At 33.2% G+C, this 27845-nt stretch overlaps 1 protein-coding gene and 1 pseudogene across 1 annotated transcript; both read left to right on the forward strand.

The window, feature by feature from the left end:
• Positions 1–1413: 1413 nt before the first annotated feature.
• Positions 1414–9376, forward strand: LOC143071796 (retinol dehydrogenase 12-like). Its single transcript, XM_076246380.1, has 8 exons — positions 1414–1574; positions 2471–2556; positions 3033–3240; positions 4556–4590; positions 4874–5080; positions 5672–5816; positions 7139–7265; positions 9183–9376. Exons 1-8 carry the CDS (start codon positions 1499–1501, stop codon positions 9277–9279), a joined length of 981 nt encoding a protein of 326 aa, XP_076102495.1. The 5' UTR covers positions 1414–1498; the 3' UTR covers positions 9280–9376.
• Positions 9377–17895: 8519 nt separating this feature from the next.
• On the forward strand, positions 17896–27843 carry LOC143071797 (retinol dehydrogenase 12-like; annotated as a pseudogene).
• The last annotated feature ends 2 nt before the right edge of the window (positions 27844–27845 follow it).

The raw sequence follows: 27845 nt of genomic DNA on the forward strand, positions 1-27845 counted from the left end.
TTTCTTTTAACTAAATGATACAAAATTAATTGATACAAATATAAAAAAGAAGATGTGGTACGATTGCCAATGAGACAACATGACACAGAAATTAACAACTATGGGTCACCGTACGACCTTTAACAATGAGCAAGGCCCATACCGCGTAGTAAGCTAAAAAAAAAAAAAAAAAGCCCCCGAAAAGACAAACGTAAAACAATTCAAACGAGGAAACTAACGGCCTAATTTATGTACAAAAAATTTACAAAAAACAAATATGTTACACATCAACAAACGACAACCAACCACTGAATTGCGGACTCCTGACTTGGGACAGGCACATACATACAGATTGTGGCGGGGTTAAACATGTTAGCGGGAGTCCCTCCACATACACTAACCTGGGACAGTTGTGTGACCGTACAACATAAGAACGAAATATAAAAAATCAGTTGAAACTTATCAGATGGATACAAATAGAAATACTTCTAACAAATATACAGAGGGGACGTGGCCGGGTACTTTTGTATCCTAACAACAAAAAGACACTAAGTACTGATCTGACAGTACTCGCAGTTACTGACAGCTAGTTCAAAGCCACTAACAACTAAAACAAATCATGCATCTAAGACTAAATTATCAATCAGTACACATCCAACATTCAATGGATTTAGTGTAAAGACGTCATAAACAGCCAAGAGAAAAACATGGCCTTGTGCAATGCCAAGACAGGTTGTAGATCCATGAATGTGTATAAGTATATAACAATAATTTTTAGTTTGCTTTTAATTTACTGATAATATAATCAATAATAATACCAATAAAACAATATTCAATGATCTAATTAGTCTTAAAAGTCCTTATGCTCAAATCAAAATATTGTACATCCAAGAAAAAAATTGAGTATGTAAAAAAGGGAATGTGTCAAAGAGCTCAAGGCCAACAATTGGTTTTGAACACAGCAAGTAAATCCCGCACCCAGAGGTAAGTTTCAGCTGGCCCTCTAAAAATGTGTACTAGTTCAACGAAAATGGACGTCATACTGAACTCCAAAACATATATATATCTGAACCAAAATTGTAAAAAAAATAAAACAGGAGTAACAAAGTGCATGTAGGCTCCTAACTTGGGACAGACGAAAAATGCGGCGGAGTTAAAGATATTTTTAAAGATCGCAATCCTTCCCTTACAACTCTAGAAAATTTAGAATAAACAAACGCACAATACGCACTGGTGTAGTAAACCTCAGTTTAAAAGAAGTCCGAGACCGATGTACCGGGTAATAGAGGAAACTAAACAAAATAGCAATGATACATAAATAAAAAAAGGACTATATTATAAGTAAAATAAAATTGTCAGGTCGTCAAGTGTTGTGTGCACTTATCTTAAATACAAACAAGAAAGAGTGCATATCAAAGCTATTATGTCATACTTATATTTACCTAAAAGATAACAAGACAGTGTATATCGCCGATAACTTTTTTTTTTATTAGAGTGTATTTCTAAATATTAAACAACAATGGGTGGAAAAATATCAGTCCCAAGAATTCCAATTAGCAAGGACAGAGTTGTAGTTGTAACAGGTGGAAATACAGGTATGTACGCATAAACCAGTTCAAAAGTATATTGTCAATACTAAAGGTTGCTGACTAGACTTACTTTTCACACAAAGAAATCGATAAATGACATTATGTATTTCAAAATGGTTTCCGTTTTAAACTTGATAATTTTCATTTACTTGTTTGTCAACCTTTCTCGATTTTCAGAAATAATCGTATCAGTTTTTAGAGCGATCAATTGATGACTGATTAAAGTCTGGCGGTAAATGCTTGTTTACAAATAAACGGTCCACAAGTAGTTTTTACTTAGTATTATTCTCTTAGAACACATCATTCTGTGCCGAGCGGACCAGTCTTTGATCTATCTCCTATGAATCTCCTATGTATCATGTGTATCGCGTGTATGGATGATATAATATAATAATGATTCTAGTCTTATGTTAGACATGGCCAAGTAAAGATTTTGGCGCAATACCTTCTCGTTTTCAATGAAAGGAAGATGTAGGTTTCAAGTTGAATTGCAACCTTAGAACACCCCAATATGGTTTCAAACAATAGACAGGGTCTATTTGATAGCTCCAGCTCTACGTCACTTAGTGTATAGGAAAGCTGTTCTGTTTTATTTTAATAGATACTATTAAAGATATGCTATCAACATCAAATTCCACAAATTATAAAATATAAACCTTCATTCACACATGATAAAAGACAAACATTGAAGAGGTTCCTGGCTTGGGAGAGGCATTTACCATTTGACCGGTTAAACGTGGGTTATTCTGTTTTTATCTCAACCTCCCCTTTTCATAATGTACATACCAAAGGTACATACATGCCTTTCCTCGCTATTTAAGATATCGTATTCTAGATTTCTATTTATCTTATGGTATATGTTTTTCTGTTTTCTCATACACAAATTTACTGTTTTTCGGTAGGTATTGGTTATGAGACAGCAAAATGGATGGCGATGTTAGGGGCATCTGTAATTATAGCCTGCAGGTCAGAAAAAAGAGCTCTGGAGGTAAAGTGAAATATCCAAATCGAAAAAAATCATAATGTCCTACATTGATTGCAGCAGTTTGAGATAAAACAATAACCATCGAAAATTAGTTGATGTGGTCGTGGTATGAAATCAGTGAAATATAATTGAGCACTCAATCTTACTAAGCACTTTTTTGGCAATATGTCGGGGGGGGGGGGGGGGGGGAATAATAAAACAAAACAAAAAATTAACAGGTATTAAAAATAATGAAATCATAAATTTTCACCATTTCTATTGAACGAACACATGATGAACTCTTAGTATTCGAATGACTAAACAATTGGTCCTACTATAGTACTTATGGAAAATGCAGTTACTTAACTAATGGGTTGAACTGTTCAGAATTCAAAGATAATGTGTGTAAACTATTAAGAATGATGTAACTGAGCAAACTGGACAGAACCATTTATGTGGCTGAATCAATTGGGCCAAACTGTTAAAAATTTAAATTACAGGCAATCGCAAGAATGAAGTCAGATTTCCATAGAGAGAAAGAACAGAAGACAGAAGGGGTTACACAAACTGACGATATATCTGTAGAGTTTATGAAATTAGATTTGAGTTCTCTTGAATCGACTAAAGAATTTACAGATAAATTCATTGATTCTGGGCGGCAACTAAACACACTTATATGCAACGCAGGAATTGCTTTTCACCCTTTAGGTATATTTAATACTAAACTTTAAAGAACACAATAGTACAGCAACAAAAAGTGCGTTTTAGCTGCATCTTAAAATAAAGTTCACATTTTAAGTATACATATTGCATTGCTTCGTTATTCTATATATAGTTTGACTATAATAGATATAAGAAGATGTGGTATGAGTGCCAATGAGACAACTCTCCATCCAAGTCACGAATTATTAAGGAAACCATTATAGGTCAAAGTACATCCTTCAACACTGAGCCTTGACTCACACCGAACAGCATGCTATAAGAGACCCAAAATGATTAGTGAAAAACCATTAAAAAATGAAAACCAACGGTCTAATCTATATACAAACGAGAAAAACTTATGAAACACATTAACAAACGACAGCCACAATCATATAAGACTGAAACCCGGCTCTATATATATGAACAAAGTGTAGTAGTCAGCCGAGAAACAGCTTATTAAACAAAATGCTCATGATTGCTGCCTTACTACGAAAGTTGTTTATCCGCAAAAAGACGAACATTGAACACGCAACGCATATACAGTCATAACGATAAAAGGACGAACATCGGTGTTCCGGTTACTAATTAGCGAGGTTATAAAAACAAACTCTTATTGTTGAATTAAATTTATATGGGAATGCCAGTCCTTTATGGCACGCGATTTTCATATTCATTTAACGTTCAATATATATAAAAATTGATCATATAAAAGTTTTAAGATATGTTCTGAATTCTAAGGATACACCTTTTATATTTCATATGACATTTTTTTTTAATATTTTACAAGATATTTTTTATATTTTATAATATATCTATTACATACAATTTCTATATATCTTTATTTTTTAATTTTTAATAATACTCTTAGAAGATATCTTACAAAACACACTTTATAAGACATCTCGCTAAATATAAGATATATCTAATGAATTATACGAGTTATCTTACATAACTTATAAGAAATCATATTAATAATATTGGAAATACGGAAAAAATGGAACGGTTATAAGATATTTTTCTTTTTTGTGATAAAATTAACAGTTCCAAATTTTGTGCACTAGATTCATATGAAATGTTCTTTCGGTGATGCTCGATGGAACACGTTTAATTTTTTTTTAAATTAATCAATCGTGCAAAATTGTCCAGAAACATTACATATCTTTAGAAAAGATATTTTATTATAAAGTTCAAGGGACATTGGACAATTCTGTCCACTACTAGGTATTATATTTATCAAATTCTCGGTTTTTTCTTGCATCTTTTAACAAAATGGTAAGTCAATTTTTAAACATACTAGAAAGGAATATTGTTTTACTTCCAGAATATACAGAGGATGGAAATGAAACCATGTTTCAGGTGAGGCTTAAAGAGTATATATACGATGTGAGTTTTGATCACTATTGAAGGCCGTAAGGTGATCTTGGTTGCTTAAATATGTTTTATTTTGACTCTGTTTGATTAGCAATCAAAATATCAACAGAAAAATTACAAAGGCAGTGCACTGAAAACATACCAGTCAAATCCCATTAAAACTAGATGTTTTGTGCCGACCAGTATCTGAAACTACAAATAAGTGCTTGTCATGGTGAATATGTCCAAAAGTATCAAATGTAGATATTAACTTAGTTTATTGTTACAGGTAAATTATTTAAGCCAACTTTTGTTAACATTCCATTTGTTGCCAGTAATGAAGCGATCTGGTGACGATAGCAGAGTAATCCTTGTCAGCAGTCATGGACATAATTTCCACTCCACTCCATTTACTGTGGATAAAATACAAGGAAAGCAACACAACGCTGGTAACTTCCCTAGATTCCATTATTATGGAAACTCGAAATTATATCAGGTAAAATAGAATATAAACCAAGGCCATACATAATTAACTAGTTTTCCATCATTATAAATTAAAAAGTATATATTATGTGAGAAACGAAACGAAACGGAGGCAAATAAATTTACGTTGTAGTATCAAAAGTTTTTAAAAAAAACTCAGAAAATACTACCAATTACCAAATTAAAAAAAACTGTTGACACAGTGTTCTTTCAGACTTTTGTGATATTTTGATAATATACTCCAAATGTTAAACAGCATTATCCTGTACCTTAGCTTATAAACTATGCAAACCATTCAAAGACAATTCACCTTGACTGAAGGTGCAGGAACAAATAACCCTTGGAAAGGAGAAATGCCAATGCTAATACAACTACAACCCAAATACCAATGACTTATCATAAGCGATTCCCTGCACACACTTCAGCATGTAAACTTTGCAAAACTTTCAAATATCAATGAACAATGACTGAAATAATCTGGTATATTGAACCAATTGATAAATTATCTAAATCTCAAACTTCCTATAAAGACAACACAGCTTTTCTGAAATAAAGATTTAGTTCTGTCTTTTTATCTCACTCCACAGAGACCATTTCATTTCAGATTTTACAAATGTATTTTATGAATCGTCGGCTTGCTGAAAGTAATGTGTGTGTGTTGTCACTACATCCCGGATTGGTAGACACAGAAGTAACACGAGGATTTCAAGATAATTCATGGATGACTTGGGGATGGAAAATAGCAAGAGGTAATTGCTACACATTTTTTACCAAACATGAGGCAGAAAATAAGGTCAAGATTTTAAGTCATATGCTAATATCAAACAAATGTACAAACCCCATATTGCATGTAAAGGCGTAGTTTGGAGAAACGTACGCAATAATGAAAAACATGATCCATCGATGTCAATAAAATCAAAAATAAGCTACATGAATATTCGACAGACAAGCGTGGACATACTTTTGTTTCAATGAATGTAATATATGTATTACTGTTAAATTATCAAGTCAGGGATTTTGTTATCAAAAGTCACCTAATAAAATTATTAAATGTTTTCTGTTTCATAGATGTTAAAATTTGCTCAGTAAAATTGGCTTTAAGTGTCGTTTTTTTATCTGTAAAACATTGATTTTGTTTTTGAAAAAATGAAACATAACTAGATATGTTTTGTTGCTAATGTCCTACTTTCTGCCGATACCTTATACTTATATAATGGCATTGTGCATACTTATATATTGGCATTGCGCAAGGCCATGTTTTCTCATACTGTTTTTGACATCTTAATTTACACTAAATTTGTTGGATGTGTACTAATTGATTCTCAAGTCTGTGAGATCGTGATTTACATGTATTTATTCTTTTTCTGTCCACATCGGGACAACCTCAAATGAGTATTTATGTATCTGTCATCTATATGTACAATAAATCCTTCACAATAATTGTACCATCACCATATACACACTCATCAGGGTTTAAGTTAGTAGTAAATTTTAGTAGACTAGTAATTGCTTTGAATTGGCTTCCATTTACTACAAGTAAACTTAAAACTGTACTTTCCCTTTTTTTTAAACTATAATTCGGCATTAAAATTAGAAAGATCATATCATAGGGAAAATATGCCTGAAGTTTCAAGTTGATTGGATTTCGACTTCATCAAAAACTACCTTGACCAAAAACGTTAATCTAAAGCGGAACAGACGGACGGACGAACAGACGAACGAACGGACAACCAGACGGACGAACGGACGAACGAACGGATGCACAGACCAGAAAACATAATGCCCCTTAACTATCGTGGATGGGGCATATGAAATGGGGTCACCGTTCATTTAAACTCCAATCTGCCTTCGAAAGAAGCATACATTTTTGTACAGGTACCTTTTTTCTGTTGACATGAAACTGATTTTTTTTTAGCTCCATAAGTATTTCAGGATTTACAGAAATTGATAAATGGTAGTCCCGTAATATTGATGGAGCTAATTGTTAAAGACTGTATTGTGAATTATAGTGACATCGACATTGAACTAAATGAATTCTGAATAAAGCTAATAACCTGTAATGTTAATACAGTTTTCAGTAAGTCACCAGCCGAAGGAGCAGAATGCACATTAAATGCAGCTATCAACCCTGCTCTAAAAGGTGTGAGAGATGTTTACTATCAAGACTGCAAACCAAAGAATACTCATGATGATGCAAGGTTTGTTTTTACTATTTCATTAGCTACATGTAGTTACGGTTTAGGTGGATTTTCTGTATTTTGCAAAATATTTTAGGAATATTGGTCCACTTTGCTCTTCAACTTCATACTTTATTTGGCCTTTTTAACTTTTTTGGATTTGAGCTACCTGATGAGATTTTTGTAGACGAAACCCTTGTCTGGCGTAAATAAAAAAGTAATCCTGTTATCTATGATGAGTTTTTTAAGCCTCTTTCCATCAGCCCACTTTGGATAGTCCTCTAAAATTAAACACAAAATTCAAAAGCTTGTTCAATAAGTTCCCTTGGGGACTATAAGTTTGCATTAAGTCAGGAAAGTGTTCCACTTTTATATGTAATGTTTCAGTCTACTGGATGGATAATGGTTATGTAGTCATATCGTAAAACAAACTTTTTTTGAGAATGAGTTTTGTCCTTGTCGAATGACTTTTGCAGAAGTTGTGGCCCTTGGATATAAAACAATTCTTGAAAATATAAGTTTTCAACTTTATTTTTCCTTAATACTGTAATCAGTTGACTACACACTGGCCAAGTATCATCACAAGAAGTTTCAATCTGGTTAAGGTTTTCTGTAGTTAATGGACATAGGAAATTGCTTGAAAATGTTGGTTCCACAATTTTTCCTGAGCCTGAATAAATTAATAAAAGGTATGGATATATAGTCCTATGAGAAGTAAGATAGAAGTTTGTTTTTCTTTCTTGTCAGTTAATTTTGTAGGACTTGTGCTAGCTTGTCCAAGAGTGGGCTAACTCATACAATGTAAATCTTACATCCCGATGGGGACATTTCTTGTAGTGTTTACACATTACTCTCAGAATGCTTGTTGAGTTATATACTGACAGTATTTGAAATAAAGTTCTTGCTACATGTACTAAGAACCATTGAATATTAAAAGAAAATGTGGTCGGTAAAAACCTCATCATAAATATGAGGATACAAATTTTGAACATTAGATAGACCTTAAGTGACTCCTGTCAAACAGACATATACCTTGCAATGATTCTTTACTTGACAGGTCATTTATCTATAAATACTCATATAAACAGACAAACTAACCAAGCATAACGAGTTGAACTGTGAACTTTGACTCTCTATTGATACCCTAAAAAGAGGAAGTGGATGAGTGCTGAAATGTGAACACTACTCAGCCTCCTTACAGTATAGTATACTCACATGATGCTTAATACCAAATTTAAGGAATCACTGATTTAATTGATTGATTGAATCCTTGTGAATTAAGATTTAAGTACAGTGCATCCACACGAGCAGGGTCGCACTCACCAGATAGTTCTTTTTTACACCACTGGGTCGATGCCACTGCTGGTGGATGTTTCGTCCCCGAGGGTATCACCAGCCCTGTGGTCAACATTTCGGTGTTGACATGAATATCAATAATGTGGTCATTTTTATAAATTTCCTATTTACAAAACTTTGAATTTTTCGAAAAACTAAGGATGTTCTTATCCCAGGCATAGATTACCTTAGGCGTATTTTGCACAACTTTTTGGAATTTTGGATCCTCAATGCTCTTCAACTTTGTACTTGTGTGGCTTTATAAATATTTTTGATATGAGAGTTACTGTTGAGTCTTATGTAGACGTCTGGCGTACTAAATAATAAACGGTACCTTTGATAACTATCACCACCTCAGTGTTGACTGGCTAATGATTACAGTAATAGAACTACCTAAGACCACTTCACTATGGTCCTCTGATTTGAAGTTCCTGAGCAAGATGTGACCAAAATATGATGGGACATGCTTTAAACAAATCTACTTTGATTGTTTTGGCTTACTGTTTGCAAAGAATATGAGAAAAAAAGATGGGGATGATAATGAGAAATATTTTGTTTCTTTCAATTCAGTGTTAATTATCATTTTTTTCTTTTCTTTTTTAGGAACAAAGACATCCAAGAATCAGTACTAGAATATTCACTATCACGTTTAAATGACTTTATCACAGATGATATTAGAAATGAATGGAATACAAAATAGTAATTTTCTTAGTTGCCATATCTGTCTTTGATTTTCTATCAGTTACAGGGTTAATAAAAGCCTGATCTAGTCCATGAAAATAAACGCGAGAGGTGTCTTTCAGTATATTTCTTTTGGTGCCCATTACAATAGATATAGGAAGATGTGGTATGAGTGCCAACGAGACAACTCTCCACCCAAATAACAATTTATAAAAGTAAACCATTATAGGTCAATGTACTACCTTCAACACGGAGCATTGGCTCACACCGACCAACAAGCTATAAAGGGCCCCGATGTCTATTTGTCTTACATCCTTTTTAGACTTGGTGAGCTTGTAATATTCCTTAACAAATACAAAACATTATTTGATCTTAATTCTAAAATGAATTGCCAAGTGTGAATCTAACAGTGAACAGTTGATAATTACAATGAACTAATTACTCGGTGATCTTTATTCTAAAAAAAAATCACCAGGTATGAATCTAAGATTTACAGGTGATAATGAACTAATTGGTGTGTGATCTTTATTCTAACAAGAATCGGCAAGTGTGAATCTAAGATTTACAGGTGATAATAATAGTACGGCGTTTTTGTGAAAAATTGTGCACATCCTGCTACAAGCATGAAATTTGGCATAGACCTTCCTCAACTATTACTCTTTTATTTCAGATAGGGAGGCATTTGAAAAAAATGTCTCACTTCCGGTAAAATCCAAAATGGCGGACGTCATACTTAAATCAGCCCAATATCGAAGGCTAGTGTGTAAAAATGTGTTATTATCATGCTACTATCATAATATTTGGTACAAACCTTTGTTTTTTACTACTTTTGGATAAATAAAATACATTAGATGTCTTCAGAAACCCTACTTCCGGTTTAAATCCAACATGGCGGACATTGTACTTAAATAAGCTTATTTCTTAGGGAGGGTAATTGAAATGTGTTTTAACGTATTGCTACTATCATTACATTGTGCAGGAACCTTTCGTTGGTGCTTCTAATGGATACAATGTATAAGACATATGTCTAAAAAGCCCTTACTTCCGGTAATATCCAAAATGGCGGACATAGAATTATCAATTTATTATTAAAATTTTCAACTTTTTTTAAAATGTAAAGAAAATGATTTTTTTTTAATGCTGGTCATTAAACTTTTGGCTGTAAGTTATCCCCAAAACTACTTATTCTATCATGTTGTAAATGTTTAAATAAAAAGTTGACACTTCCGGTAAAAAAATGACGTAAATTTCAAAGATGAGTCCTCAATCCATTTCTTCGATGTAGAGTTTTGGATAGATTGGTTAAAACAAAATAAAATCACTATAGTACTAAAACATATTTAAAATTACTACAATTTTCGGCCAAAAATAACGAACACCACGACATGCACACATCGTAGTGCACGGGAGACCCGATTTTCCACATTAAAAATGACCGCGGCATCCTTTTTTACATCACAATGTACAGGTTCTGACAAAATGATGAGACCTCAGAAAGAGTTTTTTTGAAAAGGGACCCTCTTTGTCCCTTCGCAATCCATTAGTGCCTGGACTGGGTAGCATAAGAGCCAATCCCAAGCTCGTATCACTAAACACCTGCATTAGTATATTGCACGCTTTACATGCTTGAAAAGACTAGACCAAGTTGTGGCAATAGCCTCACTTATAATTAGCCTTCCCTTTTGTGCAAAAAGTTATTTTAATCATGTAAGCTCCATCAGATAAGTGAGTGCGATCTTACATTAAAACCCCGGTGATTTAGGCTGATCAATCATCATTCTTTATGTTAAAGTCACATCTTCAAATACCATCAATGTCTCCCACGTAGTCTTTTTTCCTTTTCAAGCAAAGAGAGAACCGTATCACAACCGGTAAAGGTATGGGTCAGAAATAAGTGTGTGTGATCACTCATTGCCTAGTGCATTTGAAAGGCCATTGATAGATATTAATACAAAGATTTTTGCCTTCTCAAACACAATCCATAGTTCGTCTGCCCCTATCTCACGGAATAGCAAAATAGTATTGACAGCATCATCAGTGACTGTTAATCATGACTCGTTTAAGTTCGTGTTTCACTGCATCAGACACATGCATCATGATTTTAGTGTCTGTTTCTTTATGTGAACATGGTGCTACACTTGAAATACATCAAGTGGTGGATAAGATAGAACATCCTGAGCATTTGTTGCTACAAATACCATACTCATCAAAGACTTCACCCACTCTTGTTACAGTTTCAAGGTATTTTATTAAGGTAAGGACATACTACCCAATCATTATACTCGTTAGGAAACACCTTGAAACTGTAACAACAGTGGATGTAGTGTCGGATGCGAACATAGACAATACTGGTATTTTGAAAGCTGCTAAAAGAAGCAAGAGCAACATTTAGGGGACAGGAAATACACAGACGAATCCAGGGTTAAAAACATCCTCAAAATTGGCAAAGTTTTCTGAGAGATGACGACAATAAGAAAGAACTTTTAAGTTTTCATTCACAGAAGCTTGCTCAATACAATTTTAAGTACAAGGTAGTTGTAGCAACAAATGTTCAGGATGTTCAATATTATCCACCACTTCATGATGTTTCAAGTTTAGCACCATGTTTACACGAAGAGACTGACACTAGAATCAAGATCGATGTGTCTGATGCAGTGAAACACAGACTTAACTGAGTCATGACTCGAACAGTCGATACTGATGTCATTGCTGTTTCGTTATTCCGTGACATAGGGGCAGACAAACTTTGGTTTGCATTTGGAAGGGGAAAAAGCTTAAGATATATATCTATCCATGACCTTTCAAATGCACTAGGCATAAAAAGATATCACGTTTGCTGGAAAAGGAACTGCGTTGGTGACATTAATGGCGTTTGAAGATGTGACTTTAGCATTTAGAATGATGATTGACCAGCCAACACTACCATATGGATTTGATAATTTAATGTCATTGAAAACGATACGTGGTTTTGTTGTAAGATCGAAAAAAAACTGATCAGATTGGGTTAACAAAGCAAGAAAATATGTGTTTTTGCAATTTATGGATGTGAGGACCAATACCACAGTCTTTGTAAATGTGGGAAATCAGCTCTCCAAATGTGAACTGCGGCCTAACGAGTATGCTGATTGGGTATAATGTTCTTACCTTAATAAAATACCTTGAAACTGTAATACGAGTGGATGAAGTCTTGGATGCGTATGGTAGTTATAGCAACAAATGGTCAGGACATTTTATCTTATCCACCATGTGATGTATTTCAAGTTTAGCACCGAGTTCACATTTAGAGGCAGACACTAGAATCATGGTGCATGTGTCTGATGCAGTGAAACACGAACTTAAACGAGTCACGATTCGAACAGTCGTTAATGATGATGCTGTCACTACTGTTTCGCTATTCCGTGACGTAGGGGTAGACGAACTATAGATTGTGTTTGGGAGGGCAAAAGACTTTGGATTAATATCTATCAATGGCCTTTCAAATGCACTAGGCAATGAGTGATCTGACACACTTATTGTTATCCATGCCTTTACCTGTTGTGATATGGTTCTCTCTTTGCTTGAAAGGGAAAAAAAACTATGTGGGAGACATTGGTTGCATTTATAGATGTGACATAAAGAATGATGATTGATCAGACTAAATCACCGGGGCTTTATTGTAAGATCGCACAAACTTAACAGATGGGTATAACAAGGTTAAATAAGCAAGAAAATAACTATTTGCGCAAAAGGGAAGGCTTTTTGAGGCTATTCCCTCAACTTGGTCTAGTTTTTTCCAGCATGTAAATCATGCAATATACTTAGGTAGGTGTTTAAGGAGACGAGCTTGGGATTGGCTCTTATGCTATCCACTCCAGGCGGCGACAAAGAGGATAACTTTTAAAAAACTCTTTTTGAGGCCTCATCATTTTGTCAGAAGCTTGTACATTGTGGATGTAAGAAAGGATGCCGCGGTCATTTTTAATGTGGAAAATCGGGTCTCCCGTGCACTGCGATGTGTGCATGTCGTGGTGATCGTTATTTTTGGCCGAACATTGTAGTAATTTTAAAAAGGTTTTAGTACTATAGTGATTTTATTTTGTTTTAACCAATTTATCCAAAACTCTACATCGAAGAAATGGATTGAGGACTCATCTTTGAAATTTACGTCAAATTTTTACCGGAAGGGTCAACTTTATATTTAAACATTTACAACATGATAGAATTAGTGGTTTTGGAGATAACTTAAAGCCAAAAGTTTAATGACCAGCACAAAAAAAAAATCATTTTCTTTACATTTAAAAAAAAGTTGAATATTTGAATAATTAATTGATATTTCTATGTCCGCCATTTTGGATATTACCGGAAGTAAGGGTTTTTAAGACATATGTTTTATACATTATAACCATCAGAAGCACCAAAGAAAGGTTCCTGCACAATGTAATGATAGTAGCAATACGTTAAAACACATTTCAATTACGCTCCCTTAAAAAATAAGCTTATTAAGTACAATGTCCGCCATGTTGGATTTTAACCGGAAGTAGGGTTTTTGAAGACATTTAATCTATAAAATATACCAAAAGTAGTACATAACAAAGGTTTGTACTAAATACTATGCTAGTAGCATGATAATAACACCTTTTTAAATACTAGCCTTCGATATTAGGCTGATTCAAGTATGTTGTCCGCCATTTTGGATTTTACCGGAAGTGAGACATTTTTTTTCAAATGCCTCTTTATCTGAAATAAAAGAGTAATAGTTGAGGAAGGTCTATGCCAAATTTCATGCTTGTAGCAGGATGTGCACAATTCGTCTGAACTATGCTTGTAGCCGCCGGACTATAAACTAATTGGTGTGTTATCTTTATTCTAACAAGAATCACCAGGTGTTAATCTAAGATTTACAGGTGATAATGAACTAATTGGTGTGTGATCTTTATTTTAACAAGACTTAGCAGGTGTTAATCTAAGATTTATAGTTGATAATGAACTAATTGGTGTGTGATCTTTATTCTAACAAGAATCGGCAAGTTTGAATCTAAGATTTACAGGTGATAATAAACTAATTGGTGTGTTATCTTTATTCTAACAAGAATCACCAGGTGTTAATCTAAGATTTACAGGTGATAATGAACTAATTGGTGTGTGATCTTTATTTTAATAAGACTTAGCAGGTGTTAATCTAAGATTTACAGGTGATAATGAACTAATTGGTGTGTGATCTTTATTCTAACAAGAATCACCAGGTGTGAATCTAAGATGTACGGGTGACAATGAACTTATCGGTGTGTGGTCTGCTCCATGAAATCTCCGTGTTGTTATAGAACCACAACTGTCATCCATTCTAATGTCCGATATTGTTTCTTTCTTGGATCTTAGGTCCTGTATATAACATGGAATAACTTAAGCTTCTGCGGTTGTTTTTTTTTAAACAGAAAATACAACAATTTAAAAATTATAAACTACTAGAAAATCAGATATTTTAGTAATTTGATGTTGAATAAATGTTTTCATGTTCATTAATTAGCAACACAAGTTTATTAGAAGCAAATTGAATGTTGTTTGCTCAACATCCTGATTACCTAGTATTATAACATTATCTTTGCTTTTCATAAGCAACACAAGGATTGCCACTAGTGGTGCAGGAACTGCCTGCCCTTCTATTCAAAAACTTTTAAGTTCTAATCTTATGCACGAAACAGTATGAAAATTCAAGCACTGCCTAACCCGTACACGTTTCTATGAAATTCACTATATAATGCCAGTGTGAACCACATATGCTTACCTCCTGAAATTCTGTGCATATCTGGGCTGCAGCATATGCTTCATCTAGCTGACCTTGAGCAAAGTTAAAATTGGCAAGATATTTATAAGCTTGGCTTACATCTTCAGGGTTAAATATCTGAAATACATAAATACAGAGTATCAACTACAGAGAATGAAGCTATCAACAATATAATTTTGAAGAAAAACAGCATAACTTTAATCACTGTATTCCTTAACTTTCACTTAAACCTACAAATGGTGATTCTGCCAATTATTGATCAAAGTCATTATTAGGCTAGGTGTACTACCTCCTTAGTTCTACAGGCAGATAGATTGGTTATCTATCAGACTAGTAAACTTTTAAAAGAGGGTACTTTACCAAACCGAATAATGACTTCTCAGTTCAGCAGGCAAGCAAGCTAACCAAAGATAATACCTTTACCTACACATTCAATACATGCTTCTGTAATGCCTTTATGTTTGACCAATTCTTGCATTTTAAAACCGTAAATGGATGAAAATATATTTTGTAACTTAATCTAGGAAGAAATGACCATGTAGGGCTGCCAATAATTTACAGTTTGTTTATAGTAGACATCACTTCCAGTTACATAGAGAAAATTTATCAACTTCAGTTACATAAAGAACATTTATCAGCTTCAGTTACATAAAGAACATTTATCAACTTCAGTTACATAAAGAACATTTGTCAACCTAACTATATAAAATGCATGACATTTTATGCCTTGACCAAAAGCTTTAACCTAAGGTTGGATAGACGGACGGAGAGACGAACTAACCAACAGACAGATGGAGGAACGAAAAACAAAAAAACACACACATACCGAAATAAAACAAATAATGGCAGACAGCAGCTGAAAACATTTAGTTTACAGAATCCTGGCTTGAAACAGGCAAATGAATAATATTCTGTATAAAAAGGGGAGGTATCTTACACTTATGTCATGGCTGATATTTCACCAATAACTGATACTTACCCCTTGTCTGTTAGCCTCATTAACATATCCGCTATAAAAAGGGGAGATTTCTTACACTCATATCACGGCTGATATTTCACCAATCACTAATACTTACTCCTTGTCTATTAGCCTCATTAATATATTCTGTATTAAAAGGGGAGGTATCTTACACTTAGGTTATGGCTATATTTCACCAATAACTGATACTTAACCCTTGTCTGTTAGCCTCATTAACATATTCTGTATAAAAGGGGGGTATCTTACACTCATGTCACGTCTGATATTTCAACAATCACTTATACTTACATGAATTACCCCTTGTCTGTTAGCCTCATTAACATATTCTGTATAAAAAGGAGCGGTGGGGGATCATGCTTTAAATAGCCCTGATTGTGAATATCAAAGGAGGGTCTCTATACAGCCTATGCTGGATGTGACAAGTTAATTTAATGACCAAGAACACATGGTGTCAATTACCTTTACTAAATGAAATTAGTGACAGGATTACTGGAGCTGACAAAGCTGTTGATACATTATATTCAATTATCTCTAGTTAAATATCATTGGGCTATGGTGGTACCGCTATATTATGGAAAAATATTTAGACACTGTTTGGCAGATAATATACAGATACCGATACAGATACAATGATCGCAAGTTCATAAAGGTGTAGCAGCAACTTATGATTCCGATTTAACGTGTGCCAAAGTCCAATCATATTTGGTCGTTATGTAAACTTTGAAATTTTATATTCCATTTGTTTTAGTCAATAATTTAACAACAATCGTTGACTATGAGGACTTAAGCATCAAAACACTCCGTGATTAAAGCATCGATCGCTCGTATGCGTGGGCATTAACATACCAATGGTTTTGTAAACTAAAAATAATGAACACATAGATTTAGCATGTACTTTTAATAAATTTGTAAAATCCTTCTATAATGGAAAATATGTTGAACGTAAACCAATTGTGTTAGAAGAAGCACAGAAGAAGGGTTTCCAATATATCCGTATATAAAAACATCAATTAGAGTTGATAATACAATATTACTAAGCATTTGTTGGCATGGCAGTAAAACGAAAATGAAAATCGGATCAAACACACAAAAATAAACGAACGGGTTACAAAAATCATAATGAAATCATAAATGTTTGTCAATTTTTTTATTTTTATGTTTTGAATACCATTTTGAAGCTTCAACTTTTTATTGAATGAACAAATGATGAAATATTGATAATGACATGACTAAACAATTTTTACTCTCAGAGTTGTTTTTTTTTTATTTTGTTACAATTTTAAAAATGATACAAAAAGAGTCTTTAAGCTGAAACAAAAAAATTATACATCTAAAAAAAAATGAGAATGGAAAAAATGGAACGTGTCAAAGAGCCTAAGGCCACCAATGGGCTTTGAATACAGCAAGAAAATCCTGTATCAAGATTCGAGTTTTAGCTGGCCTCTAAAAAATGTATACTAGTTCAGCGAAAATTGACGTCAAACTGAACTCCGAAACATATATATGAACCAAAAAAAATTATACAAGACTAACACAGTGCATAGGCTCCTGGCTTGGGACAGACGAAAGAATGCGGCGGACTTAATGGTATTCAACCCTCCTCCTACACCTCTAGAAAATTAAGAATGAACAAACGCATGTACCAATACCACTGATCGATGTAGTAAAACTCAGTTTAAAAGAAGTCCGAGTCCGATATTAAAATAGGTAATAGAGGAAAGTAGGCAAAATAACAATGATACCTAAATAAACAAAGGTCTATATTATAAGTAAATGATAATATGTTTTAGTCAGGTCTAAAGTATTGTGTGCACTTATCTTCAAATATTAACAGGAAAGAGTGCATATAAAAGCTACTAGTATTTATTAAACCCTTGTGTCATACTTATATTTACTTAAAAGATAACAAAACAGTGTATATCAATGCAGATAACGTTTTTATAATAGAGTGTATTTCTAAATATTAAACAACAATGGGTGGCAAAATATCGTTCCCAAGAATTCCAATCAGCAAGGACAGAGTTGTAGTTGTTACAGGAGGAAACACAGGTATGTACACGAACGCCTAAACAAGTTCAAAGGTCCATGTAGTAAGGGCTACTGACTTACTTTTTACACAAAGAAATCGATAAATGTATTTCAAAATGGTTTCCGTTTTAAATTTACTTGTTTTTCAACCTCTCTCGATTTTCAGAAATATTCGTATCAATTTTAGAGAGCGATCAATTGATGGCTACTTTTAAAGACTGGCGATAAATAATACGTGCTATTGAAGAAGCGGGCCACAGGAAGAAGTATTATTTCCCTACGTCACATCATTCTGTGCCGAGCGGACCAGTCTTTGATCTCTCTCCTATGTATCGGGTGTATGGCTGAGATAATAATAATAATTCTGGTCTTATGTTAGACTTGGCCAAGAAACTTATCTTTGTTACGATTTTGACGCACTACCTTCTCGTTTTCAAGTTAAAAGAGGGACGAAAGATACCAGAGGGAGAGTCAAACTCATAATAGAAAATAAACTGAGAACGCCATGGCTAAAAATAAAAAGACAAACAGACAAATAATAGTACAGAAGACACAACATAGAAAACTAAAGACTAAGCAACACGAACCCCACAAAAAACGGGGGTGATCTCAGGTGCTGCTCCGGAAGGGTAATCAGATCCTGCTCCACACCCGTCGTGTTGCTTATGTTATTACAAATAGGGTAAATAGTCTAATTCGGTAGGTCACATTCAAGAAGAGGGAAGGGTATTGTAGTTACGATATTTGGAAGATATCCGATATTATCTGTAAAACGGTTATTCCATAACGATCAACCAACTCGTAATGGCGTCTGTAAAATTTACGAAGGGATGATTTCAACTTCACCATTTGGAACTCTTGGTTTAATCGCTTTCTTGTTAGCAGCAATCCTCTATCAAGGAAATCATGATAGGAAATACAAGCCCGGGAATTTCGTATCAATTGGGCGATATAATACTCCGTATGCAGGCGTTGTCAGAATGTTGCTACATAGAAATGGAAAATTCACAATTGGGAAGCTGAAATCATCTCTTTTGTCGTAAAGTTTTGTTTTCAACCGACCCTCATTGTCAATGTCTAGATGTTAGTCAAGATATGAGGCAGACTTAGCTGTAACTGTAGTATTAGTTATCTCTAGTTCGATGGGATAGATTCGTTCAACATAGTCACCAAATCTTGTTTTATTTAGTGACAGAACATCATCTATATAGCGGAACATAAAGTAAGGATACTCATAATAACAAAGAAACAAGTCGGCAAGAAGAGGGGCACAATTAGTTCCCATTGGAATTCTGATAGTCTGTTGAAAAACACATCCTCTAAACGTAACAAATATGTTGTCAATCAAGAAATCAGGCATCTTGATAATGTCAGTTTCAGGGAATTTTTTTTTTTGAATCAGAGTGATTCTTTACAAAGTAGTATTTATCCCTCCCCAAGACAAGATACGTTCGCCATTCTTTTTTATGAAACAAAGTAATATCAACTATTTCAATTTGTCTTTAAGTTTGGAATGGGGAATACTTGTGTAAAGTGAAGAAAAGTCAAATGTTTTAATACTATTGCAAGATGAGAGAGCCTTAGATTGTATGTAAGATCTTTGGAATTTTTTAGTATCCACATCTGATTCACGCCCCTTTAGAAACGGCAGATTCACAAAAACTTTGGAGCCCGGCTTTGATTGCTGATAAAAAAGATGTTAATGATTTAGAAAGAAATTTCGTGGAGCACTTGGAAGACCCAGCAATATGCCGTTGTTTGTAAGGATACTTATGTAGTTTAGGTATCCAATACAGTGACGGAAGATCCAGTTCTTCATCTTTGATTGAAATTCCAAAGGAATATAGAACAGACCTATGATTATCCAGGATTTCCTCTTTGGTAAGTGTCGTGAGGGTATATGTTGAGTTTCCAAGTGAATTGTCAATACCTAATTCATTTATCAAGCAGTTTAAGTAATGTTATTTACACGCAAAAACGATATTGTTGGGGCTTTATATTTTCATGGAGGTAGGACAAGTGTTTTGCAACATTTGGGTCTTTAAAAATTGACGTAGCGTGGTAATCAAATTGCAACCTTAGAACACCAAACATGGTCTCAAACAAAAGACAGAGTCAGCTCATAATCTAATAAAGGTGCATGCCTTTTTCCCGCTGTAATCGATTTAAAATATTGTATGGTATATTGTTCTTCTGTTTTCTCATTCATATATTTTTTCGGAAGGTATTGGTTATGAGACAGCAAAATGGATGGCGATGTTAGGAGCATCTGTAATTATTGCCTGCAGGTCAGAAAAAAGAGCTCTGGAGGTAAAGTGAAATATCTAAATCGGAAAACAATCATAATGTCCTACATTGATTGCGGCAGTTTGAGATGAAACAACAACCATCAAGAATAAGTTGATGTGGCCGCGGTATGAAATCAGTGAAATATAATTGAGCACTCAATCTTACTAAGCTCTTTTAAGCAATATGTATGTAAGACGAAACATAAATAAAAAATAAAACAAAACAAAAAATTAACTGCTTCTAAAAATAATGAAATCATAAATTTTCACCATTTTGAAGCTTCAGATTTTTATTGAACGAACACATGATCAACTAATGGTAATTGAATGACTAAACAATTGGTGTTACTATAGTCGATCCTTATGGACAATGCAGTAACTTAACTATTAGTTTGAACTGTTCAGAATTCAAAGAAAATGTGTGTAAACTATTAAGAATGTTATAACTGAGCAAACTAGACCAAACCACTTATGTGGCTGAATCAATTGGGTCGAACTGTTAAATATTTAAAATACAGGCAATCGCAAGGATGAAGTCAGATTTCCAGAGAGAGAAAGAACAGAAAACAGAAGGAGCTACACAAACTGACGATATATCTGTAGAGTTTATGAAATTAGATCTGAGTTCTCTTGGATCGACTAAAGAATTAACAGATCAATTCATTGATTCTGGGCGGCAACTAAACACACTAATATGCAATGCAGGAATTGCGTTTCACCCATTAGGTATATTTAATACTCAAATACTTTTAAACAATTCTTATTTAATTTGCATGTTAGGGAATACGTTGATATGATTGGTCGAGAGGACTTCCGGTAGTTGATCTTGACGTTGGTTATTTTTCGATAGACGATGTTGACCGAACTTCTTTTCGTAACCAATGTAAACAAGATGGCGGCGATAATAACACCGACGTTAACAGAATTTATTTTCACTGCACGTTAATCGTTTAATAAAATAATAAACACAAGAATATTCGTTTGAATAATAAGAGTTTTTGCAGTTTATTTTTCATCAGATAGCAAATTTCATTGAGTACATATTTTTGCGTTAACCAACAAATATATTCATGCGCCAGGTCTGTTCAATGACATATATATACAATTTACGTGTGATAGAGGTAACAAGTGTGGACAAATGTATTCCCTTTATTCAATTTTTTTAAGAATTATAAGGATTTAACGCCTTTTTAAAGGAATTTATTGGTGTATAAACTGGACCAAGTCACTCACAAAAAGTGAGTGAATTGGTCGAGTTTATACACCAATAAATTCCTTTAATCAAAGTGATGGAAATCACTCATGGAAAGATTAGAAGAGTAGTTTGAAAAATTTTATATTAAGGTATGGTGGGGGAAAATGATCATTAATAAAGCACTATTGCTGAAAATTGCATTAACAGCAGGTCTTTAGAAGGAAAAGTGCTTTTCCAGTGTGAGAATAAAATGAGCTCATTTAATTAAATAATATGGGTCTCTTAATTTGCACAATTTTATTTAAACTGCAGTTTATATCTTATCCAAATAATGTTGCCTGTTCTGAACATGTTTAAAAAAAAATCCAAACAATTGCAAATCAAAAATTCTTCTAGTAAATGCTTCCAACTATCATTGTAAGACATAAAATATAGACCAACAGCTAAGAACTTTAAAGTGTCAACAAAAATAATCTAAATATGTTGTTTTGGGGCATTTTGTAAGTCGAAAAAGAGGTTATATGACATTGAAGATAAAAAGTTGTAGAGTGCCTTTTGATCAATTTTTAAAGTATTTCTCAAAACAGGGCATTGAAAATGTACTTTTTTCACCGTAAACAATTAAAAAAAAAACTTATTTTATTAAAATTTTGATTATTTCTTGATTGCAAAATATATATATTCACTTCTAATAAAAATTCAAATGACTAAAATAGACATAATGATTGATGGGAATAAATTAATTAACAATGGTTTGTTTTAATTAAAAGTTTTTACATTTTAAAACTGTTTCAAGCCAATTCCTGATGATAAAAAAAATAAGTGAACTAATCTAAATTGTTGATTAATTACAGATGATTATTGGAAATTTATCAAGTAAATTAAAGGCCTTACTTGAATAGCTTTTATATATTCATATTTATATTCATATTTCCTTTTTTTTTAAAGATCTTTTTAATCCATTGTTCATTTATCTTTCAGACATAATTTACAGAATCACTTTAGGTATTGTAGATCAAAAATAATAGGCAATAAATAAATCTATCATCCTTATATATCAAACATTTAATATATATACATTTGTGTATTCAATTATGAGGTCAAATATTTGTATATTGAAGTTGCATATTGAAGGTTCTAATTATGTAAGACTGAGGTTGATAAGTAATGTGGTCAATTTGATTGACAGTTTAGGAGGTGGGGCATTGTAATTAAAGGTCCACCTTGTCTCTGATTGTTTGGTGATAATGACAGTTGTCAATCATTATAGTATTGTATCAATACCCAATTACCTAATCAAAATGTTATAAAGAAGCCTGCACATCAACACACTTTAGTTACATATATTCTTGGATGAACTGCTCCAAAAATATACCAATTTTTTCAGTTCATATGTGTATTATGTGCACATACATGAGAACTATAGGGAACTATATTTCAGTGTGAATACATTTAGTAACAGTAGCTAACATGTCGTGTTGTAAGGGAGGCCAGTGCCTAAGTAAAGATTTAGAACAAGTTCTAATCTTTCCAAAAAGGCGTTTAATCCTAGTGCACCACATTCGCATGAAATGTTCTTTCAGTGATGCTCGTTGCAACATGTTTAATTTTCAAATTTATTATTCGTGCAAAAATGTTCAGGAAACATCATATATCTATAGAAAGATATTTTTTTCAAAGGACATAGGACAATTCTGTCCATTTTTATGTATTATTTCTATTATCTTATCGTGGGTTTTTTTTCTTGCATCTTTTAACAAAATGATAAGTTAATTTTTAAACATACTAAAAAGGAATACTGTTTTACTTCCAGAATATACAGAGGATGGAAATGAAACTATGTTTCAGGTAAGGCTTAAAGAGTATACGATGTGAGTTTTGATCACTATTGAAGGCCGTAAGGTGATCTTCGTGGCTTAAATTCGTTTCGTTTTAACTCTGTTGGATAGTTGCCTCATTAACCATGATAACACATATCCTTATGTTATACTAGCCAGAGCAGGCGACATCCGAAAAGATATGAACACTCTACTTTCAATAGTTGAGAGTAAAAAGAAGAAAGATACCACAAAAATTAGAAAACAGAAAAATTACGAAGGCAGTGCACTGAAAAAATACCAGTCGAATCCCATTAGCAGCTAGATTTTTTGAGTCAACCAGTATCTGAAACTACAACCAAGTGCTTGTCATGCTGTATATGTCCAAAAGTCTCGAATGTAGACATTAACTTAGTTTATGTTTTCAGGTAAATTATTTAAGCCAACTTTTGTTAACTTTCCATTTGTTGCCAGTAATGAAGCGATCTGGTGACGATAGCAGAGTAATCCTTGTCAGCAGTCATGGACATAATTTCCACTCCACTCCATTTACTGTGGATAAAATACAAGGAAAGCAACATAACGCTGATAACTTCCCTAGATTTAAATATTATGGAAACTCGAAATTATATCAGGTAAAATATTGTTTTAATACATTTCATATTTGCATTATTTCTATTTCAATTTAATATGTAATGTAATTTTGTCCAAAGTTACTCGTAACTTCCAGATTAAACAACCACATGTATGCAAATGTTACTTTACACTATGATTTTGTTTATGTCATGTCCCAACATTGCATGATTGATGAAGATTACATGCAAAATAACAGATTCGAAAGGTGAATTTATTTTTCAAATAAATTTTATAGACGTACTAGTTTGAGTTACACGAATAAGAGCCTTTCCCCTCCCTGAAATTGCCATAAATGTTAAATTCTTCAAATCTTTCAAAATATGTTGATTTTATTAATTATAATAATTCTTACACTTAGAAATGTCTATTGTGATGTCACTGTGACATTATACACTGGCATTTTAAAGTTGACGTATTTGACAAGTATTTTGGTAAAAAAAGATATCAGACAAGACCAAACTCTTAGATAGTTTTCTATCATTAGAAACGAAATATGTTATGTGAGAAATTAAACAACACTGAGCTCCACGAAACCAAACAAAGGAAAAAAAACAAGAATGTGACCATAGTATATGGATGCTTCACTCATCATTTTCTATGTTCAGTGGACCGTAAAATTGGATTAAAAACTCTTAATTTGGCATTTAAATTAGAAAGATCATATCATAGGGAACATGCATGTGTACTGAGTTTCAAGTTGATTGGACTTTAACTTCTTTAAAAACAATCTCAACCAAAAACTTTAACCTAAAGCGGGACAGACGGACGGACGAACAGACCAGAAAACATAATGCCCCTTTACTATCGTAGGTGGGGCATAATAAGCATGAAAAATTGAAAACACTTCAATTCCCAAGATACAAAATATTGTTGACATGGTGTGTCTTACCTTTGTGTAATTTTGACAACATAATCCAAATGTTGAAATTAAAATAGCATTAGCAGGAACCTTAATTTATAAACTGTGCCAACATTCAAAGACAAAGAACCATGACTGAAGATGCAGGAACAAAAAACACTTGGAAAGGAGAAATGCCAATGCTAATACAAATACAATCCAAAGACAAATTACCAATGATTATTATAAGCGGTTCTTTGCACACACTTCAGCATGTAAACTGCAAAAATTCCAAATTTCAATGGACAATGACTGAAATAATTTGGTATCTTGAACCAATTAATAAATTATCTAAATCACAATCTTACTATAAAGACAACACAGTTTTTCTGAAATTATGAAAGATTTAGTTATGTCTATTTTCTCAATCCAGAGACCACTTCATTTCAGATTTTACAAATGTATTTTATGAATCGTCGGCTTGCTGACAGTAATGTGTGTGTTGTCAGTACATCCTGGATTGGTAGACACAGAAGTAACACGAGGATTTCAAGATATTTCATGGATGACTTGGGGCTGGAAAATAGCAAGAGGTAATTTGCAATTCACGTAATTGATAAATCACTTAATCTGGTTTGCTACACATTTTTGAACCAACATGAATTAAAGGTTAAGATTCTAAGTCATATGCTGATACCAAACAACGTGTTTGTTGCTCCTTGGTCTCTTTGACACACTACCCATTTCCATTCCAAATTTTAACTCATATCAAAGACATAGTTTCTGTGAAACCAGACGTAATGATGAAAAGTTAACTTGATATCAGTTAAAATCAAAATCAGCTGATGAATGACAGACAAGGTCTCCTGAACATACTAGTACTTCATTTCATTAAATGTAATATATGCCTTCATTTACTAAAAGTAAACTTCAATCTGCACTTTGTGTCTTTTGTATCAAAATGTCTATAATAGTGATTTGCACTACAGTTATATCACGCTGTATTGTATCTAAGGAATACTGAAATACTTTAGGTACTCCATTATTCGGATTCAGGTTATCTATACATTTGTTACGACTGAAATCGATACATGACTGCCCAGAAGTAATTAAGGAGGTCCTTAATTTTGACTAAATTCATGCTGACATGCCTCAAAGAGTTAAGGAAAGGGTTACATGTCACAAACATGTTAAACCCGACACATTACATCTTTTTTTGTTCATCGATTTGCCATAAATCTCATTGAATTGATTCACATTCCGATAAAAGTCATATCAAAGCCTTTCATAGCTGACTTAATGGTAAGAATTTTGGTTATTGTAGAAGGCCTTATGGTGACTTATAGTTGCATTATTGTCATTTGCACTCTTTAGATAGTTGTATCATTGGCAATCAAACCACATCTTAATTTTATATTCATACAGTTTTTTTCAAGAGCCCAACGTGCAATTCTCAGGTATCCATTACAAAAACATTCTTCATAGACTGCCAAAAAATTTGAGCAACTCAATTGAACTTAATGCATTCTGAATAAAGCTATTGACCTGTAATTATTATATAGTTTTTAGTAAGTCACCAGTTGAAGGAGCAGAATGCACTTTAAATGCAGCTATCAACCCTGCTTTGAAAGGCGTGAGAGATGTTTACTATCAAGACTGCAAACCAAAGAATACCCATCATGATGCAAGGTTTGTTTTTAATATTTCATAAGCTGTTTTAGTTTAGGTGGCTTTTGCTTTTTCATCAGCCAAATAGGGGTAGTCCTTTTAAATTTAACACAAGATTCAGTAAGCCTGCCCAATAAGTCACATAAGACTATAAGTTTGCATTCAGTCAGGATTTTTTAAAAACTTTTTTATGTAATGTTTAGATATTTGGTAAGTAGTCATGTCAAAAACAAACCTTTTTTGCAGGTGTAGCACATGTGTATAAGCCAAAAGAGAGTTAGAAGACCCCTCTCAAACAGACATATACTTTGCAACTATTCTTTTATGTCATGTCATTTATGTATAATTACTCATATACCAGTAAACTGACAAACTAACTTGGCATAACAAGCAGCACTGTGAACTTTTTAAAGAGTAAACATTTACAGTTCAGCTGTAACCCTGCTTACCAATACACATGAAGTGGATGAGTGCTGAAATTTGAAATCTCTTACAGTATAGTATGCTCATATGATGCTTAATTACTAATTTTAGAAAGTCTTGATATGTAGTTTCAAAGATAAATGCTATGAAAATTTTATACATCGGCATTGTGTGTAAGAATATATAAGTATTTGGGTAACAGAATATTGATGAGTAGTGAATCTGAAAGTGCATCATACGTGATACAGTAAAGCATACTTTCATAAAGCTTTATACCAAATTTTAGGAAGCTCTGATTTGTAGTTCCTAAGCACAATGTGGCCAAATGTTATGACACAGATATTTAACAAATGTACCTTTATTAACCTATATGGTTACTTTCCGTTTACCTTGGAAGATCTTAAAGAATGGTGATGATAAAGTATTTAACAGAATTTTTTAGTTTCTTTCAATTCAGTGGCGATTTTTTCATTTGTTTTTCTTTTCTTTTTCAGAAACAAAGACATCCAAGAATCTGTACTAGAATATTCACTATCACGTTTAAATGACTTTATCACAGATGATATAAGAAATGAATGGAAGACAAAATAGTCATTATCTTAATGGCAATATCTGTCTTTGATTTTCTGTCTGTTACCTATACAGAGTTAATAAAATCCTGATTTTAAAAAAGATCTTGTCCATGATAATAAATGAGAGGGGAGTTTTGAATTATATTTCTTTTTATGTCTGTTACAATGACCATTTGTCTTTTATCCTTTTTGGACAGCATATAAATATATTTATGGTTTGATGAGCTTATTACTGTCCAAATATCAGATAAAATTTGATCTAAGATTTACAGGTGATAATGAACTAATTGCTGTGTGATCTTTATTCTAACAAGAATCACCAGGTGTGAATCTAAGATTTACAGGTGATAATGAACTAATTGATGTGTGATCTTTATTCT

Source organism: Mytilus galloprovincialis, chromosome 4, assembly GCF_965363235.1.
Source record: "Mytilus galloprovincialis chromosome 4, xbMytGall1.hap1.1, whole genome shotgun sequence".
NCBI classification, from domain to species: domain Eukaryota; kingdom Metazoa; phylum Mollusca; class Bivalvia; order Mytilida; family Mytilidae; genus Mytilus; species Mytilus galloprovincialis.